At 49.0% G+C, this 18,161-nt stretch overlaps 2 protein-coding genes across 2 annotated transcripts in view; one reads left to right on the top strand and one right to left on the bottom strand.

The window, feature by feature from the left end:
• The window catches only part of DHRS7B (dehydrogenase/reductase 7B), an 87,579-nt gene extending 76,864 nt beyond the window's left edge, over positions 1-10,715 (bottom strand). The window contains exon 1 of the mRNA XM_081110741.1: positions 10,502-10,715. Within this exon, the coding sequence (XP_080966867.1) occupies positions 10,502-10,548 (47 nt within the window). The 5' untranslated portion in view covers positions 10,549-10,715. The remainder of the gene's footprint in view (positions 1-10,501) is intronic.
• Positions 10,271-18,161, top strand: part of USP22 (ubiquitin specific peptidase 22) — an 82,521-nt gene continuing 74,630 nt past the window's right edge. The window contains exon 1 of the mRNA XM_081110740.1: positions 10,271-10,597. Within this exon, the coding sequence (XP_080966866.1) occupies positions 10,427-10,597 (171 nt within the window). The 5' untranslated portion in view covers positions 10,271-10,426. The remainder of the gene's footprint in view (positions 10,598-18,161) is intronic.

Genomic DNA, 18,161 nt, shown 5'->3' on the forward strand with positions numbered 1-18,161 from the left:
CTACCTAACTCCCCTCTTTCTAGCCATCCTGACCCACCTAAGAGGAGGAAAACAACAAACAAAGGCTGAGAAGCCCTGGGGAAGTTCTCAGTCCGGGGCATAGTCTCACCAAAAGACTCGGGCCCAGTCGTGGAAGGATATAATGCTTGCCTTGCCCTACATAACTACAGGCCTCTGGACTGCAGTTCTTCTGAACGAGTATCATGTCTGCCTTCAACAAAACATGACCAGGCATATTGAAGGGCAAAAACATACAGTTTGAAAAGACTGAACAGCATCAAAACCAGAGTCAGATATGACAGGGAAGTTGGAATTATCAGACTAGTAACTTTTATTTTTAAAATGATATATTTCGATTGATCTCAGAGAGGAAGGGAGAGGGAGAGAGATAGAAATACTAGTGATAATGCCCTAACCCAGGGGTGGGCAACCCCTAGCACGCATGCCAAACATGGAACGCCAGTAACTTTTGCTGGCACGCGAAACCCTCTCTTATAATCTTCCATTTACCACTTTTTTCTTTTTTGATTTTTTTTTTATTATTATTAGTTAAGGTATTACAAATGTGTCCTCATCCCCCCCTTTAACCCCCAACCTCCCCAACTTTTTTCTTAATATCGACTTTTTTATTTTTCAGATAAATTCAGTGTAGGTGCATCTTAGATAAATAAATAATTTTACATAACAAGTTATCTTAAAGACCATAGACATGGATTGACGAGAGAGGGGAAGAGCAATTTCTATGCCTCTGCCTTAACTCTCCCTGCCTTCCTAGATCCGACCAGTGTTTTGGTTTCATCCACATACACTTGTGAATCTTTGTTCTCAGTGATGAATATTGTTAAGTCTCGTAATAGGAGTAGCCTGACGGATGAAAGCAGTAGCTCGTGCATATCTCTGAAGGTCTTGAAATATAAACCTGATGTAAAATCTCTGTCATCAGTGATGCAGCAGCAAAAGTCCCACTGATAATATCAAACGGAGTAATAAAGTTTTCTCTCGGACTATCGGTGTACATGTATACATTAAAACATAAATGTATTTTTCATCATCATATACTGTGTTTTTGTCGCTTGAATGAATTTTATTATTTCTTCAAGGTTCTTCACATACGTACACCTTAAGAGATATCACGTAGGCGTAACATGTTCTCAAAAAATTAGGGTTGGCAAGCAGCAGAATTTTGAGTCAGAGATTTTGCTGGTTTTGGCACGCAATCACAAAAAGGTTGCCCACTCCTGCCCTAACCGGTTTGGCTCACTGGATAGAACGTCGGCCTGCGGACTGAAGAGTCCCAGGTTCGATTCCAGTCAAGGGCATGGACCTTGGTTGCAGGCACATCCCCAGTAGGGGATGTGCAGGAGGCAGCTGATTGATGTTTCTCTCTCATCGATGTTTCTAACTCTCTATCCCTCTCCCTTCCTCTCTGTAAAAAAATCAATAAAATATATTTAAAAAAAAAGAAATACCAGTGATAACAGTCATTGATTAGCTGCCTCCAGCACACCCCACACTGGGGGTTGAGCCCACAACCTGGGCATGTGCCCTGACCAGGAATCGAACTGTGACCTCCTGGTTCATAGGTCGATGCTCAACCACTGAGCCACACCGGCGGGCAGACCAGTAATTATTAAAAACTATGATTAATATGCTAAGGACTTTAAGGAAAGAGTATGTAAATGCAAGAACAGATGGATAATATAAGCAGAGATGGAAAATGTAGGAAAGAGTAAAAACAAAATTATAGTGATTTAAAAACACTATACGAGAAAAAAAAAGAAATAACAAAAATAAATAAATAAAAACACTATATGAGAAAAGAAAAAAACTTTGATGGGCTCATTAGTCAACTAGGCATGGCTGAGGGAGGAATCTCTGAGCTTGAAAATACGACCATAGAAATTTCCAAAACTGAAAAGCACAAAGACAGAGCAGAGTATCCAAGAACTGTGGAACAACTACAATGTGTGTCACGTGTAATGGGAATGGCAGAAGGGAAAACCCAGAAGCAATGTGTGAGGCAGTAATGATTGAGAATGTTTCCAAATTCATCTGAGACACCAAATCACAGATCCAGGAATCTCAGAGCACACCAAGTAAGGGAATGTAACCCCACAAAAGAAGCCCACAGACACATGATTCCTAGGAATACCATAGTTAAACTTCAGAAAATCAGAGGGAAAAAACATATTGAAGCCAAAAGAAGAAAACAACTTACCTAAAGGTAAGAACTACATCTGACTGAACATAATGGAGTGAAATATTTACAGTTTTGAGAGGGGAAAACAAGCCTACCAGCCTAGAATTCTGTGCCCTGAAAAATTATCCTTCAAAATTGAAGGAGCAATAAAGACTTCTCAGGCAAAAATGAAAGGAATTTGTTGCCAGTAGACTTGCCTTAAAACAACTGTTACAAATTCTCATTCAGACCTTGTGGCTCAGTGGTTGAGCATCGACCCATGAACCAAAAGGTCGCTGGTTTGATTCTCAGTCAGGGCATATGCCTGGGCTTCAGGCTTGATCCCCAATCCCTGGTAGAGGGTGTGCAGGAGGCAGCCAATTAATGATGTTTCTCTCTCATCAATATTTCTATCTCTCTGTCCCTCTCCCTTCCTCTCTAAAAATCAATAAAAACATATATATATAACAATAAAAGAGAAACATGTAAATTGACCATCCCTCTGCTGTGTTCACCAGCCAATCAGGAGTGAGTATGCAAATTAATCCAACAAAGATGGTAGGTTAATTTGCATACACAGGCACCTGGCGGAGAGCAGATCAGGAGAGCCAGAGGCTTGGGGGGACGTGGCTCCCTCGGTTGCTATCCCCAAGCTGCTGGGTGGAGAGCAGAGCGGAAGAGCCAGAGGCTTGAGGGGACGTTGCTCTCTCGGTTGCTCCCAGTGGAAGGGAAGCCCAGAGCGCGGGGAGCACCAGGAATGCTGGGAATCATAGTTCTGGTAGCAGAGGGATCTCTAGGAGCAAAAGTGAGCCTGGAACAAGTTACTGTTGTGGTGGGGGATGGAGGGAAAGCAAAGGTGAGAGACATAAGTAAAATCAGAGTGTCTAGGAAAAATTAAAGGGAAGATATCCTAAAACTTCCAGGAAATCTCCACCAATGAAGTAAAGGAAAAATAAATGCCTCTATTATTCTGTGAGCAACAAACCAAACTGAGTTGGGGTCTCAGACAATTCACTCATATAATTGAAAAGACAGACAGAAACTCCTGGATTGTAGAGGGCTCCCAGATTGGAGAGGGTGCAGGTTGGGCTGAGGAACCCCCCACACCCCCCAATGCATGAATGTCGTGCACTGAGCCTCTAATATATATATATATATATATATATATATATATATATATATACACACACTAGATATATATTATATATATTAAATGTTCTTATTGATTTCAGCGAGGAAGGGAAAGGGAGAGAGAGAGATAAAAACGTCAATGATTGCCGAAACCGGTTTGGCTCAGTGGATAGAGCATCGGCCTGCGGACTGAGGGGTCCCGGGTTCGGTTCCGGTCAAGGGCATGTACCTGGGTTGCGGGCATATCCCCAGTGGGAGATGTGCAGGAGGCAGCTGATCGATGTTTCTCTCTCATCGATGTTTCTAACTATCTCTCTCCCTTCCTCTCTGTAAAAAATCAATAAAATATATTTAAAAAAAAAACAAAAAAAAAAACGTCAATGATGAGAGAGAGACATTGATCAGCTGCCTCCTGCACACCCACTACTGGGGATCGAGCCCACATCTGGGCATGTGCCCTTGACCGGAATCGAACCCTTCATGCCATAGGTTGGAACTCTATTCACTGAGCCAAGCTGGCTAGGGCTAAAAACAGTGGTTAAGCGTTAACCCACGAACCAGGAGGTCTCGGTTTGATTCCCAGTCAGGGCACATGCCTGGGTTGCAGGCTCCATCCCCACTGTGAGGCGTGCAGGAGGTAGCAGACCAATGATTCTCATCATTGATGTTTCTACCTTTCTCCCTCTCCCTTCCTCTCTGAAATCAATAAAAGTATACTTTATAAAAAATTTCTTCAGAGAGAAAATGATACAGGTCAGAGACACAGATCTACATAAAGAAGGAAAGTACATTGGTGAAGGAACAAGTGAAAGTAAAATAATAACATATTTTCCTTATGAATTGACTTGACAGACCACAGTTTGCTCAAGGGCTGGCTTGATCTGTTCTTCCAAGTTCCACTTGGCTCAGCTCCACGGGGAGAAGGGAGCATCGCTAGAAGCCTGGGCCTTGATGTGTGTCTCTGACAGCACAGCTGTGTAGCTCGGGGAGGAATGCAGCTCTTCCCCTCCCATGGCCCAGCCCCTGCCAGCCCAAAGCAAGGCTTTCTTGATTTATTTGCCCAAGTCCTAGTGGCTTCGTCCTGCCAAGCTTGCTCCTGCAGTGGGGACAGCTGGCTGCACCCAACCTGAACCTGTGGGTGCTTCTCAGGCAGAGAAGGGTTGGAGGCTAGCAGAGACTGAGGGCTACGGCTCTGCAGGAGGGCCACATTCTCTCCACTGACTGCCCGACTATGGTGCTCCCAAGTAGGGGGCCCAATAGCCCCATCCCACCAACCAGATTGCCCTGCCCTACCAAGCATGATCCAAGGAAAAGGGGTGTGCACAGCTCGGACCCATTCTACAGCCTTTCTCCGTAAGACTCTTGAGAAAGTCTAAGCAACTTAGGGGTGGGGTGCGGAGTAACTGACAGCTGGATGCTGCTCTCAGGAAGTCTTGGACTTTTATTATCTTCCTCCTGCTCAGAGCTTTAGGAAGCTAATGCTGGTACACAGCCTGTCCCCTCTCACACACCCCTAGGCCCAGCAGACACAGCCACAGACAGTGAATAGCGAAACCTTTATAGTTTTGTGACCCAGTGTCACCCCAATAAATTCAATAAAAGAGAAGAGATAAGTAAACAGGCTGAGAAAATGAAGGAATCTGACCAAGGTTGCACAGATAGTGAGCAGGGAAGCCAGGCTCTAATTCAGCACTAATTGGGTTTATGGAGGGATGAATAAATGGAGTTTTGGCCTTCGGTGTTCTGGATGTTGTGGAACAGTGTGAGTGTACATATGAACTTGAGCAAGTTCCCTTTCCCTGGGCCTTAGTTTCTTTACACTCCCTTGTATCTTGACATTTTTATCATTTCCTTTTAAGTTTTGGTGATTTTTCAAGTAAAAAAATCATATGATTCTCATTGTGAAAATATTCAAACATTATAAACTAGAGGCTCGGTGCACGAATTCATGCATGGGTGGGGTCCCTAGGCCTGGCTGGCAATCGGGGCCGATTGGGGCATCTTGCCTAGTCCTGATCGGGGCCATCAGGGCTGGCCAGTTGTGGGGAGAGTCCCCAATCAGGGAGGGACCGTGGGAGGTTGGCTGTGGGAGTGCACTGATCACCAGGGGGCAGCTCCTGCATGGAGCATCTGCCCCCTGGTGGTCAATGTGCATCATAGCAGCCCACCAACTGGTTTGGTTGTTTGGTCACTTAGGCTTTTATATGTAGACTAGAGGCCCGGTGCACAAAAATTTGTGTACTCAAGGGGTTCCCTCAGCCCAGCCTGTGCCCTCTCGCAGTCTGGGACCCCTCGGGGCAGGGGTCCTCAAACTTTTTAAACAGGGGGCCAGTTCACTGTCCCTCAGACCGTTGGAGGGCCGGACTATAGTTTAAAAAAAAAACTATGAACAAATTCCTATGCACACTGCACATATCTTATTTTGAAGTAAAAAAACAAAATGGGAACAAATACAATATTTGTATTAGCATGTGGCCCGCAGGCCGTAGTTTGAGGACCCCTGCCTCGGGGAATGACCACCTGCTGGCTTAGGCCTGCTCTCTGAGGGATTGGGCCTAAGCTGGCAGTCAGACATCCCTCTGGCAGCCCGGGAGCTCTCAGGGGATGTCCACTTGCCAGTGCGGAGCAGGCTTAAGCTGCAGTAGGACATCCTTAGCGCTGCTGAGGAGGCGGGAGAGGCCCCCCCCACCACCGTTGTACTGGCAGCCATCAGCCTGGCTTGTGGCTGAGCAGAGCTCCCCCTGTGGGAGCGCACTGACCACCTGGGGGCAGCTCCTGCATTGAGCGTCTGCCCCCTGGTGTTCAGTGTGTGTCATAGTGACCAGTCATTCCCAGTTGTAATGCTGTTAGGGTCAATTTGCATATTACCCTTTTATTATATAGGATAGAGGCCTGGTGCACGGGTGGGGGCCGGCTGGTTTGCCCTGAAGGATGTCCCGGATCAGGGTGGGGTCCTGCTGGGGTGCCTGGCCAGCCTGGGTGAGGGGCTGATGGCTGTTTTCAGGCTGGTCAAGCCCTCCCCTCCCCGGGGACCCTCACCCCATGGAGGTTTGGCCAGCCTGGGTGAGGGGCTGAGGGTCGTTTTCAGGCTGGCCAAGCCCCCTGGCGACAGAAGCTCCCAGCCTCTCCTTTTTTTCTTTCATTCTAGGATTTATTTACCTTCTATAATTGAAACTTTGTAGCGTTGAGAGGAGCTCAGAGCTGGCCAGGGTGGGCAGGAGGGAAGCTTGGCTTCCTCCATCGCCAGGGGCAACCCAAGCCTCCTGCTCACTTCAGCTCTGTGTCCACGGCTGGCTGAAAGCAGGTATCTGGGATTTATCTTCTATAATTGAAACTTTGTTGCTTTGAGTGGAGCTCAGAGCTGGCCGCGGCTGGTGGGAAGCTTGGCTTCCTCCATCATTGGGGCAACCAAGCTTCCTGCTTGCTCCAGCTCCATCGCTGCCAGCCGCCATCTTGGTTGGGTTAATTTGCATATAGTCGCTCTGATTGGCTGGTGGGCGTGGCTTAAGGCCTAGTGAAGGTATGGTCAATTTGCACGTTTGTCTTTTATTAGTATAGATATAGATATATAGATGAACTTTACTTTTATTTTATTTTTTTAAAATATTTTATTGATTTTTTACAGAGAGGAAGGGAGAGGGATAGAGAGTTAGAAACATCGATGAGAGAGAAATATCAATCAGCTGCCTCCTGCACATCCCAAACTGGGTATGTGTCCGCAACCAAGGTACATGCCCTTGACCGGAATCGAACCTGGGACCTTTCAGTCTGCAGGCCAACACTCTATCCACTGAGCCAAACCGGTTAGGGCTAACTTTACCTTTAATGGGTTTGTTTCTTGTAGCCCTTTATATGTATCTGTATTTAGTATTATTTTTCATAAATGTGAACACATTGTATTTTTCTACAATTTGTTTTATTCACTTATATACTTCTCACATTAGTACTTATAGATCCTTCATTTTTAAAAACAATTGCATAGTATTTCCTAGAATGGCAATTTCATACTTTATTCAACCATCCTCCTATTAATGGTCATTTAAGGTGTTTTCAACTCCCTCCCCACAAAGAAGGCTGTACTAAAAAGCTTTGTCTGTGCCTCTTTTGGAAATTGTTTCTGAAGGATACATTGTTTTGATTTATCTATGTGTAAGGCTATTATGATTACAGAGCTTTTAAAATAATTATTTAAAGCTTTAGTAGAGCACTTAGCAATTCTCCCATTGTTAAATCACATATCGATAAATATGCTATTATGAATGTTAGGGCCCTGAATTCTAAGTACACATTCTTGAAAGCAAATCATATGTGTAAGCCCAGTAATATTGGAATATTCCTTACATATGATATTTATAGAGGTGAATCACATATAATTTGTAATTGCTAAGTTATTGACTATTAGTGATTTCACATTTTAGTAAACTGATATTCATTTCTGTAACACTAGAGGCCTGATGCACAAATTCGTGCACAGGTGGGGTGCCTCAGCCTGGCCAGTGATTAGGGCCAATTGGGGCCATCTCACCCAGTTTGATGGGTTGGCTGGCCAACCTCCCGGGGGGGAGGAGGGGGAAGAGACCATGGGAGGTTGACTGGGGGAGCACACTGACCACCAGGGGACAGCTCCTGCCTTGAGCACCTGCCTCCTGGTGGTCAGTGTGCGTCATAGTGACTGGTTGTTTGGTCGACCGGTTGTAACGGTCACTTAGGCTTTTACTAATATATATACTAGAGGCCCCGTGCACGAAATTCGTGCACTCAGGAGGGACGGTGTCCTTCAGCCCAGCCTGTACCCTCTCACAATCAGGGTCCCCTAGGCCTGTCCTGAGATCAGGGCCTATCCAGGGCTTTCCTTCCCCCGGCTACAGGCAACTGGCGCCATCCCTGCCACTGCCACTGCTTGCCATCTGTGCAGCACTGCCCCACACTCCCCTGCCACCTGAGGCCTCCCTCTGCAGGCAACAGGTGTGGGGTGTGATGGCTTGGCTGGCCTGGGTCTCCCTCTTTCTTTGCTGGGGACGGGGCCAGCCCTGCAAGGGGCCGTCTGCCTACCTGTTCACCCCTAACCACTTGCCTGCCTACCTGATCGCCCCTAACCACTCTGCCTGATCGTCCCTAACCACTCTGCCTGATCACTCCTAACGGGTGGGGCCAGCCTGGCAAGGGGCCATCTGCCTACCTGATCACCCCTAACTGCTGGCCTGCCTGCCTGATCGCCCCTCGACGAGGGGCCGTGGTGGTTCTGGTCTCTGGTCTACCTATTATATAGGATATCCATAGGGTGCCTTACTTAACCAGCATTTTATTCTGAGAATGGTCTTAAAAGTTTGTTTGGGGCCCTGGCTGGTAGGTCAATGCTTAGAGCGTTGACCTGCACACTGAAGGATTGTGGGTTAGATTCCTGGTCAAGGGCACATACCTGGGTTTCAGGTTTGCTCTGTCCCTGGTTGGGCACATGTGGGAGGCAACCAGTCTATGTGTCTCTCTCACATAGATGTTTCTCTCTTTCTCCCCCCCCCCCTTCAATTCTGTCTGAAGAGCAATGGAAAAAATATCCCCAGGTGAGGATTAACAACAACAAAAAAGTTTGTTTGGGTTAATTCAACAGATAATTTTGACAACTTGCATGTAGCCAGTACTCCTCTGGGCCTGGGAGGGCACAGAAGTAAATAAAATACACAAAAACCATTACCCTCGTGGAGTTTTTATGCTACAGAGGGAATGAATAATAATACATTCTTTTGAGAAAAAGCAGGGAAGGGGATGGAGAACTTGGGGAGCCGGAGGGGTATGATTTTCATTAGGGTGGAAGGTTGAGGGCCTCACGGCGCAGGCAGAGTCTGCTGACCCCGGAGGAGGGGGCGGGGGTGTCACGGAGTCTGGGAGAGAACATGTTGCAGGCAGAGGGGACGAGGCCGAGAGGCCAGTGTTCTCGGCAATTCGTTCCGACCACACTCGCTCCATTCCGGTCCTCAGACCGTTACCCTGCCGGCCGGTACCCGAACGCTGGGACGCGCGGGAGCTGGGGCCCCGTTACCCTGCCGCTCCCACCGGGCCGGTACCCGAACGCTGGGACGCGCGGGAGCTGGGACGCGCGGGAGCTGGGGCCTCCGGCGGGGGCGCAGCAACGCCTGGCGGGTCAGGTCAGGTCCCAGAGCTTTTGGGCCTTTGCTCCCCGAAGACATGACATCGTCTTTAAAGATCTTTTCCCAACCAGCCCTCCCGGTTCAGCCATGGTGTCTGATGAGGCCTTGCTGTCCAGGGAGCCGCTGGCTCTGGAAATGCAGCTGTAAGCGTCAAATAGTAGTTTTACAGTCTTTTTGTCTAAAGACTGTAAAGTATTTTATTGAATAAATCTACAATGTTGCTCACATGCTGAAATGACAGACTGGCTATACTGGATGAGAGTTTTTACAACTTAATGTCATTCGTTTTCATTTTTCAAAATGTGGCTATTGGAACAAGCGAGAGGAGCCCTGCGGCTGCCGCGCCGTCTATCCGGATGGCGCCGGGCTGGCGGCGCGCCCCGTGGGAGGACCAGCCTCTTCCTCGCAGCGGCGGCCGCGCCACCCTCGGAGGGCCCACCGCGCGCCCGGCGTCAGGGGGGGCTGAGGGGCCGCGCCCGCGGCTCAGCGAGGCTGCGGGGACCCGCGCCGCCCAGCTCGTCGCCCCGCCTGTTTGCGGCAAAGCACGGCCGGGGCGAGCCGGTTCCGGGACCGCGCCACCCCTCCTCCCCAGTTCGCGGCCGGAGACCGGAAGCGGGAGGCGGTCCCGAGCCAGACGGACGGCGCTGACAACCAACCACCGCTGCCGCTGGTGACGCGAGCCAGCGGACGACCAATGGCGTGAGCGCGGGGCGGTGCCTCTCGGCTCCCACCCCTCCCGCTGCGCCGTCCCGGGAGCCGGGGGCGGGGCCTGGCGGCTGGACCTGCGCTGGTGGCGCCGTGGCCTCGCGCCAGCACCGCCGCGCAGCACCATCTTTGTCCGCCGGCCCGTGGCCCGCCTTTGTCCCGCGCCCGTCCCGCCGCTGGCCCGGCCGCCGAGCAGCCCCGCGCCGCGCTGGCGTCGTCCTCGTCCCCTTCGCCGCCCCCCGCGCGTGGCCGGGCCCTGCCCCCCATGGTGTCCCGGCCCGAGCCCGAGAGCGAGGCCATGGACGCGGAGCTGGTGGTGGCGCCGCCGGGCTGCACGCACCTGAGCAGCTTCAAGGTGGACAACTGGAAGCAGAACCTGCGCGCCATCTACCAGTGCTTCGTGTGGGGCGGCACGGCCGAGGCCCGCAGGCGCAAGGTGAGCCCGGCTGCAGCCGCGGGGCCGGGGGCGGGCTCAGGGCGGGGGGTGCGCCTCCGCCGACCCTCGGGCTGCGCGCGCCGGGGGCCTGACCGCGCTCGCGTCCCTCACTCCCCTCCCCCACCTCCCCCTCCCCTCCCCCACGTCCCCTTCCCCTCCCCCACCTCCCCCTCCCCTCCCCCCGCCCCCTCCGCCTCCCCCTCCGCCGCCTCCCCACTCCCCTCCCCCGCCTCCCCACTCCCCTCCCCCGCCTCCCCCTCCGCCGCTCCCCGCCCCCTCCCCAGTACCCCTCCCCACTCTCTCTCGACCGCCCCCTCCCCAGTCCCCCTCCCCGGCCTCCCCCTCCCTCCCCCGTCATCCTCTCTCGCCGCCCCGCCGCCTCCCCCTCCGCCTCCCCCTCCGCCACTCCCTCGCCCCCTCCCCCTTCCCGTCCCCCTCCGCCCCTTCCCCGGGTTTTCCTCCGCCTCGGGCTGGGGGTCTGGGGTGGGGACTTTGGGGCGGACGAGGGCGGGTCTGAGAGGGCGTTTTCCTTCCCGGTTGGCCGCCTAGTGCGAGGAGGCCGGTCTCCTACGTTCCAGAGCAGGGCCTCCCAGGAGGGTTCGGGTTCGGATTCGGGGTGGGTACACAGAAGAAATAAGACATAGATCTAATAGGGGGACAAAGGCTGCCGGGGCCGCGGGATCTGCGCGGCCGGTTCCCGCCCCCTGGAGGGCCTGCGGCTGTGGGTTGTGACCGCTGTGCGAGGCCGAGGCCCTCCCGGCCGGGCTGCAGGCTCGGGTGCCAGAGGGGGCGCTTGTTTGAACCGCTCGGTTCCGGCGCCCTTGGAGGTGGGGGGTGGGGGTGTGTGTGTGAGGCTACGGCCCTGTTAGGACGGTTGCTAGGAGACCGTTAGATTCTAACTGCATCCTTGTGCCAAGGATACAGGGGTGGGCAAACTTTTTGACTCGAGGGCCACAATGGGTTCTTAAACTGGACCGGAGGGCCGGAACAAAAGCATGGATGGAGTGTTTGTGTGAACTGATATAAATTCAAAGTAAACATCATTACATAAAAGGGTACGGTCTTTTTTTTTTTTTAGTTTTATTCATTTCAAACGGGCCGTAGTTTGCCCACGGCTGATAGAAGCACTTGCAGTGCTGGAGGGAGGAGCGCATTGGACAGACTGTGAGGCTGGTGGGAGGCTGGACTTGGGGTGCTTTCTTCAGCGAGAAATGAGTCACCTCCAGCAGACACCGAGGAAATAATGTTTCTGTTGTGTTATGTGTAGATACACATTTCATCTCAGTGATTAGGCTTAATCCTTTGGAAATCAGAAAATACCGGTATTTTTTTATCTGAATAAGCCTTGGATTTTACAGTTAAATGTGGTTGTTCAGTTCACAGTTTGAGGTTGGGACTTAGGCAATGACCACCTTCAGTGGCATGTTTTTTTAATTATTTTTTTTAAGTGCAAAAGAGGTGTATTTGTACACACATCAATGAAGGAGATCAGTCTTTTGTCAAGTAGAGAGGATCAAGATTCGTAAGTAGCTGATTGGGGACCACTACAGTGGGAAGACTTGCTCTGTCTTCAGATGTTGGTCTATTTACCTAACGCTTCTGCAGGCTTTCCCAGTGGTCCCTCCTCCTGGGCCTGACTTTCCAGTTCCTTACCATGTCCTAGCTGGCGTTGTAGGTGGTCTGTGTTGCTCTTCTGTTCATCCAGGTATTTCCCATGAAGCATAAGACATATTCATTGTTGGCAGAAGCCATGGTCTTCAGGTCTAGCTGGAGCTTGATTAACTGGCTCTCCAACTCCAGGGCAGACTGTAGAGCAGCGGTTCTCAACCTGTGGGTCGCGACCCCTTTGGTGGTCGAACGACTCTTTCACAGGGGTCGCCTAAGACCATCGGAAAACATATATAATTACATAATGTTTTTGTGATTAATCACTATGCTTTATGTTCGATTTGTAACAATGAAAATACATCCTGCATATCAGATATTTACATTACAATTCATAACAGTAGCAAAATGACAGTTATGAAGTAGCAACGAAAATAATTTTATGGTTGGGGGGTCACCACAACATGAGGAACTGTATTAAAGGGTCGTGGCATCAGGAAGGTTGAGAACCACTGCTGTAGCACTTGTATGCCATACATCAGTTATCTATCTCAGGCCTCTTAAACATTGGAAGGCAGATTTTACACTCACATCCTCTTAGATAAGCTTAGGAATTGCTTTCCATGTCCTCCACCTCAGCTTGGTGTTCAAAGAATGTGGCAAAAAGAAGTTGTACTGAGTCTTCAATGGAATTACAGGCCATCTATCTTCTATCTACACTAATAAAATGGAAACATGCAGATTGTCCCCTCTATGCCCACCAGCCGATCAGGGCAACTATGCAAATTAACCCAACAAAGATGGCGGCAGCCATGGAGCTGGAGCGAGCAGGAGGCTTGGGTTGCCCCGGGCGACGGAGGAAGCCAAGCTTCCCGCAGCCGCTGAAGGAGTGGCTGGGGGCCTGGATTGGGCGACCCAGGCTTCCTGCCCGCCCTGGCCTCCGCTCAAGGAGGGGCTGGGGGCCTAGGTTGCTGGGGGGCGTGGCCAGCCTGAAAACAGCCCTCAGCCCCTCACCCAGGCTGGCCAGGCACCCCAGTGGGGACTCCCACCTTAAGAGGCTGTGGCCAGTCTGAAAATGGCCCTCAGCCCCTTACTCAGGCTGGCCACACCCTCATGGAGTAAGAGTCCCCACTGGGGGGCGTGGCCAGCCTGCAAACAGCCATCAGCCCCTCACCCAGGCTGGCCACACACCCCCAGCAAGGACCCTCACCCCATGGGGGTGTGGCTGGCCTGCAAACCACCACAGGACCCTCGCCCAGCTGCCCCAGGCCCCAAGGGAACCCCCAACCCTGATCTGGGACACCCCTCAGGGCAAACCAGCCAGCTCCCACCTGTGCACCGGGCCTCTGTACTAATAAAAGGATAATATGCTAATTAGACTGGGAGACCTTCGGACATTCTTCTGGACAAAGCCATGGTGGTGGGGCCGAGGTAAAGGCGGTTAGAGGCTAAGAGGGGAGGGCAGTTGTGGATGATCAGGCTGTTGGGGGTGAGCAGACCAGCAGGGGGGCCAGTTGGAGGCAAGCAGGCCGTCAGTGGGGGTCAGTTGGGGGTGAGCAGGCCAGTGGGGAGGGAAGGTGGGGGCGAGCAGGCCAGCAGGGGGGGCAGTTGGGGGCGAGCAGGCCAGCAGGGGGGGGCAGTTGGGGGCAAGCACACTGGCACGGGGGGCAGTTGGAGGTGATCCACCCCGACCAGGGATGGAATCCACAAGCTAGGTATGTGCCCTCACCCAGAATGGAAACTGTAACCTTTTGGTGTATGGGAGGATTCTCCAATCAACTGAGCCACCTGGCCAGGGCTGGATTAGTGTGTGTGTTTGTTTTGTTTTGTTTTAAATGTTAATTGCTTAGTTTGAAGAAACAACTCCAGCTATAGATAGACAAGAGGTGGTGATAAATATTTTCAAAATTCAGATCTGTCAGTGTTGCAATACCTTTTGGTAGTATACCAGTCATGAACCGTAGTGTCCCTCATCGGTTCTCGGTACTTACGGGGGATCATTTTCTTGCATCTGTTTGGGTCCTGGGCAACTGTGTTTCCAGCACTTTCTAGTGGTCCGGTGAGGAAGAGTTGGTTTCAGAGAGTTTAACCTTGATGAGTAACAGTGTTACAGTTTGACAGTTTGAATAGAATTCACAGCATATCTATAAGCTTAGTACATTTTTGTTTTTAATGGTATGATTTCCTATTAAAATGCCAATTTATGTTATAACCTTTGTAAATAAGTAAAGGTTTTTTGTGAGCCTGACACTCGGTTACAATGTAACTACAGAAGTGAACCCCTGGATAAGCAGGAGTTGAAACTTTGCTTATCTAAGTACAGGCGGGTTATGGGCTTTTGTATCCACACTTTGGTTCTTCTTTTGATAGGTGGAGAGTGAGAAAAACATGGTTAGATTTGGTAACTTTCTGCCCACTTTAGGCTTGAATTGCACTATAGAATGTGAAATTTTCCATGATTTAGACTCAGTGCTATCACAGTGGCCTGTCTGCATTTCTGGCTTGTGTTAAATAGAACAAGTATCTTGCCACTTATGGGTTTGTGTGTGAAGATTGACACTAGCAGTAAAAACATAAGGGATTTGTAGTTGTATGGCTTGTATGACTTAACATAGTCTGCATTATATTTTGAACATTTTAAAAAAATAATTATTCCTATCTTCGAACCATTCTGTGACTAAAATTTTACAGCAACCTATCCTCAAAACAGCCCTTTTTGTAGCTACCGTAAATACTTTTACCAAATATACCACAAGTGAAGAAGAGTTGTCATGCATACTATTAGTAATTTTGGGCCATTATTGAGTCTGGTTTAATTTGGGCAGTAATCTGGAGGTTGGGAAATTGCTTTTGAAGGCTTCTAAAGCATAGAGTTTGGTACCTAAAGCAACTCTTCGGGTAGGTTCTTTTTTTTGTTGTTGTTAATCCTCACCCAAGGATATTTTTTCATTGATTTTTAGGGAGAGTGATAGAGGGAAAGACAGAGAGAAACATCGATGTGAGAGAAACACATTGATTGGTTGCCTCCTGCTGGAGCCCCGACCAGGGCCAGGGCCAGGGCCGGGGAGGAGCCTGCAACCAAACTATGTGCCCTTGCCCAGAATTGAACCCGGGACCCTTTGGTCCACAGGACAATGCTCTACTACTGAGCCACACTGGCCAGGGCGGGTAGAGCTTCTTAGAGAAATGTTTTGTTTGGGAAAGGGGCTAGAAGGAAGGGTATCTGTCTTGGAAATGAGAGGTGAGAGGCCAGAGAGAGGGCTCTAAGATCCAGAGTCATACCTTACCCTAGTGCAGTGGTTCTCAACCTTCCTCATGCCGTGACCGTTTATATAATAAAGTTCCTCATGTTGTGGTGACCCCAAATTTCATTACAAATTGAACATAATTAAAGCATTGTGATAAATCACAAAAACAATATGTAACTATATATGTGTTTTCCGATGGTCTTAGGCGACCCCTGTGAAATGGTCATTCGACCACCAAAGGGGTCGCGACCCACAGGTTGAGAACCGCTGACCTAGTGTTTTCTTCCGTTTCTGTGTTTGTGGTTTTCACGTTACTGCTTACAGAAATGTGGTGTGGCACCCTCTGGAAGAAAGTGGGATGACTCCATCTTTTTTTGAACTTCCCATTCTTCAGTTCAGAGTCAGCGCTTGCCTGTGGGTTTTTCTCTTGAGGAATTGAAATCATAATTGTTAAAAGGCCATTTAAATGGTAGATGTCACTTAGCAAGTTAATACCTGCCTTAAAATTTAGACTATTTGTAGATGTCCAATGAAAATTCCTACACATAGGATAATTTTAGCTTAAACATACGTAGTGGAATACATACATAATTCTAGATGCTCAGATGTTGGTAAGTTTTACTAAGGAAGTTTTAAATTTATGAATCCATGTTTTTTAAAAAACATGGATTTTAAATTACAACCTGGCAGGTGTGCTTCAGTGGTTGAGCTTTGACCCATGACCCAGGAGGTCACAGTTCAATTCTAGGTGAGGGCACATGCCCAGTTTCTGGGCTCAATCCCCAGTAGGGGGCATTTAGAAGGCAGCCAATCAATGATTCTCTCTCATCAATGAAGTTTCTATCTTTCCCTCACTCTTCCTCTCTGAAATCAATTTAAAAAAAAAGATCTGTTTGCTGCCTAGGTCTTCCAGATTTTTTAAAAATATATATTTTATTGATTTTTTTACAGAGAGGAGGGGAGAGGGATAGAGAGTTAGAAACATCGATGAGAGAAACATCGATCAGCTGCCTCTTGCACGCCCCTACTGGGGATGTGCCCGCAACCAAGGTACATGCCCCCGACTGGAATCGAACCCGGGACTCCTGAGTCCGCAGGCTGATGCTCTATCCGCCGAGCCAAACCGGTTAGGGCCCAGATTTTTTTTAAAATATATTTTATTGATTTTTTACAGAGAGGAGGAGAGAGGGATAGAGAGTTAGAAACAGTGATGAGAGAGAAACATTGATCAGCTGCCTCCTGCACGCCCCCCACAGGGGATGTGCCCGCAACCAAGGTACATGCCCCTGACCGGAATCGAACCTGGGACTCCTGAGTCCGCAGGCCGACGCTTTATCCAGTGAGGCAAACTGGTCAGGGCAGGGCCCAGATTTTTTAAAAATTGCAAGTATGTGTACATATGAAGCAAAGTTAAATGTTTTTGTTTTTATTGTTGTAACTATACATGTTATGAGTATTTCCTTTTTTCACTTGTTGCCTATGCATATAGATCTCACTTATTTTTATTATTTTTTTAATCCTCACCTGTGGATATTTTTCCCATTGATTTTTAGAGAGTGGAAGGAAGGAGGAGAAAGAGAGAGACATCTATGTGAAAGAGACACATCGATTGGTTGCCTCCTGTATGCACCCTGGCTGAGGCCAAGGGTCAGACATGAAACCCAGCTATGTGCCCTTGACTGGGAATTGAACTTGAGACCCTTTCGTGCTCAGGCCAACTCTAACCACTTGGCAACACTACCCAGGGCTCACTTACTCTTTTCAACCATGCACCTAATATTCCATTGAATGATAACGGCCTCGTGTATTTTCCCTTCCATTCACTCATTTTAAGTATGCATATATATGCTTTCAATTTGGAGAATTTAATTAAGACTTTTAAGAATTTGTAAAATTTAATTTTAGAATCCATATAGAGAAGTTTTAGACAATGAACTAAATGTGTCTTGGTTTGCTGAGGGATTGAAATGTGATTATTTGACATCAAACCGGAGATGCATTTAAAAAGTACAGTTTTATGTGTGTGAAATAATGGGGAGCAGAGGAGGCAGCTAAAAGGAGAGAAATAAAAAATTAAATGTGAATGATGGAAGTTTAGGATAACACAGTTTCATAGAGTACAAGTAGCACCCTACCCTCCATTCTGTGCCTTTCAGAGCGACAGCATAGGGGACTGGCTTGTGGACGCTTGCGTAGATGAGAGCCTTTATAGTCAGTGTGGAGGGTGGGTCAGGCCTTGGCGTGTGCTGTGGAAAGGGAGATCACTTCATTGAAAATGGTCTTGTATTATTATCTCTAGTCAGTGGCACTTTGCTGTGTTTTAGAAAATGGTTTACTCTAGGTTTCTGTACTGATCCTCTCTTGTCAATGCTGTTTCAGTTCTGGAGTCTTAGATTCTTCTCTTGAAATAGTGAATCTCATGCTTGATCTTTTGAGTAGAAATCATCATAAGGGAATAACTGTGCCTAGATTGACTGACACAACACAGTGTCATGAAGTGTACGTGTATCTGGCTCCACAAATGACCAAATGAGTCTGTGTTGATAACCAAGTCAGGCGCTTTGATGGGGGTGAGCCTGCTGCTGAGAGGTCTCTCCTGGCTTTCCTCCGCCTGCTTTTTTTCCCATTTTATTTTATGAATTTGTTCTTTTTAAAAAATATGTATTTTATTGATTTCAGAGAGGAAGGGAGAGGGAGATAAGAAACACGTG

The sequence above is a fragment of the Myotis nattereri genome, assembly GCF_964212035.1.
Source record: "Myotis nattereri genome assembly, chromosome: 16".
In the NCBI taxonomy this organism is placed as follows: Eukaryota; Metazoa; Chordata; class Mammalia; order Chiroptera; family Vespertilionidae; genus Myotis; species Myotis nattereri.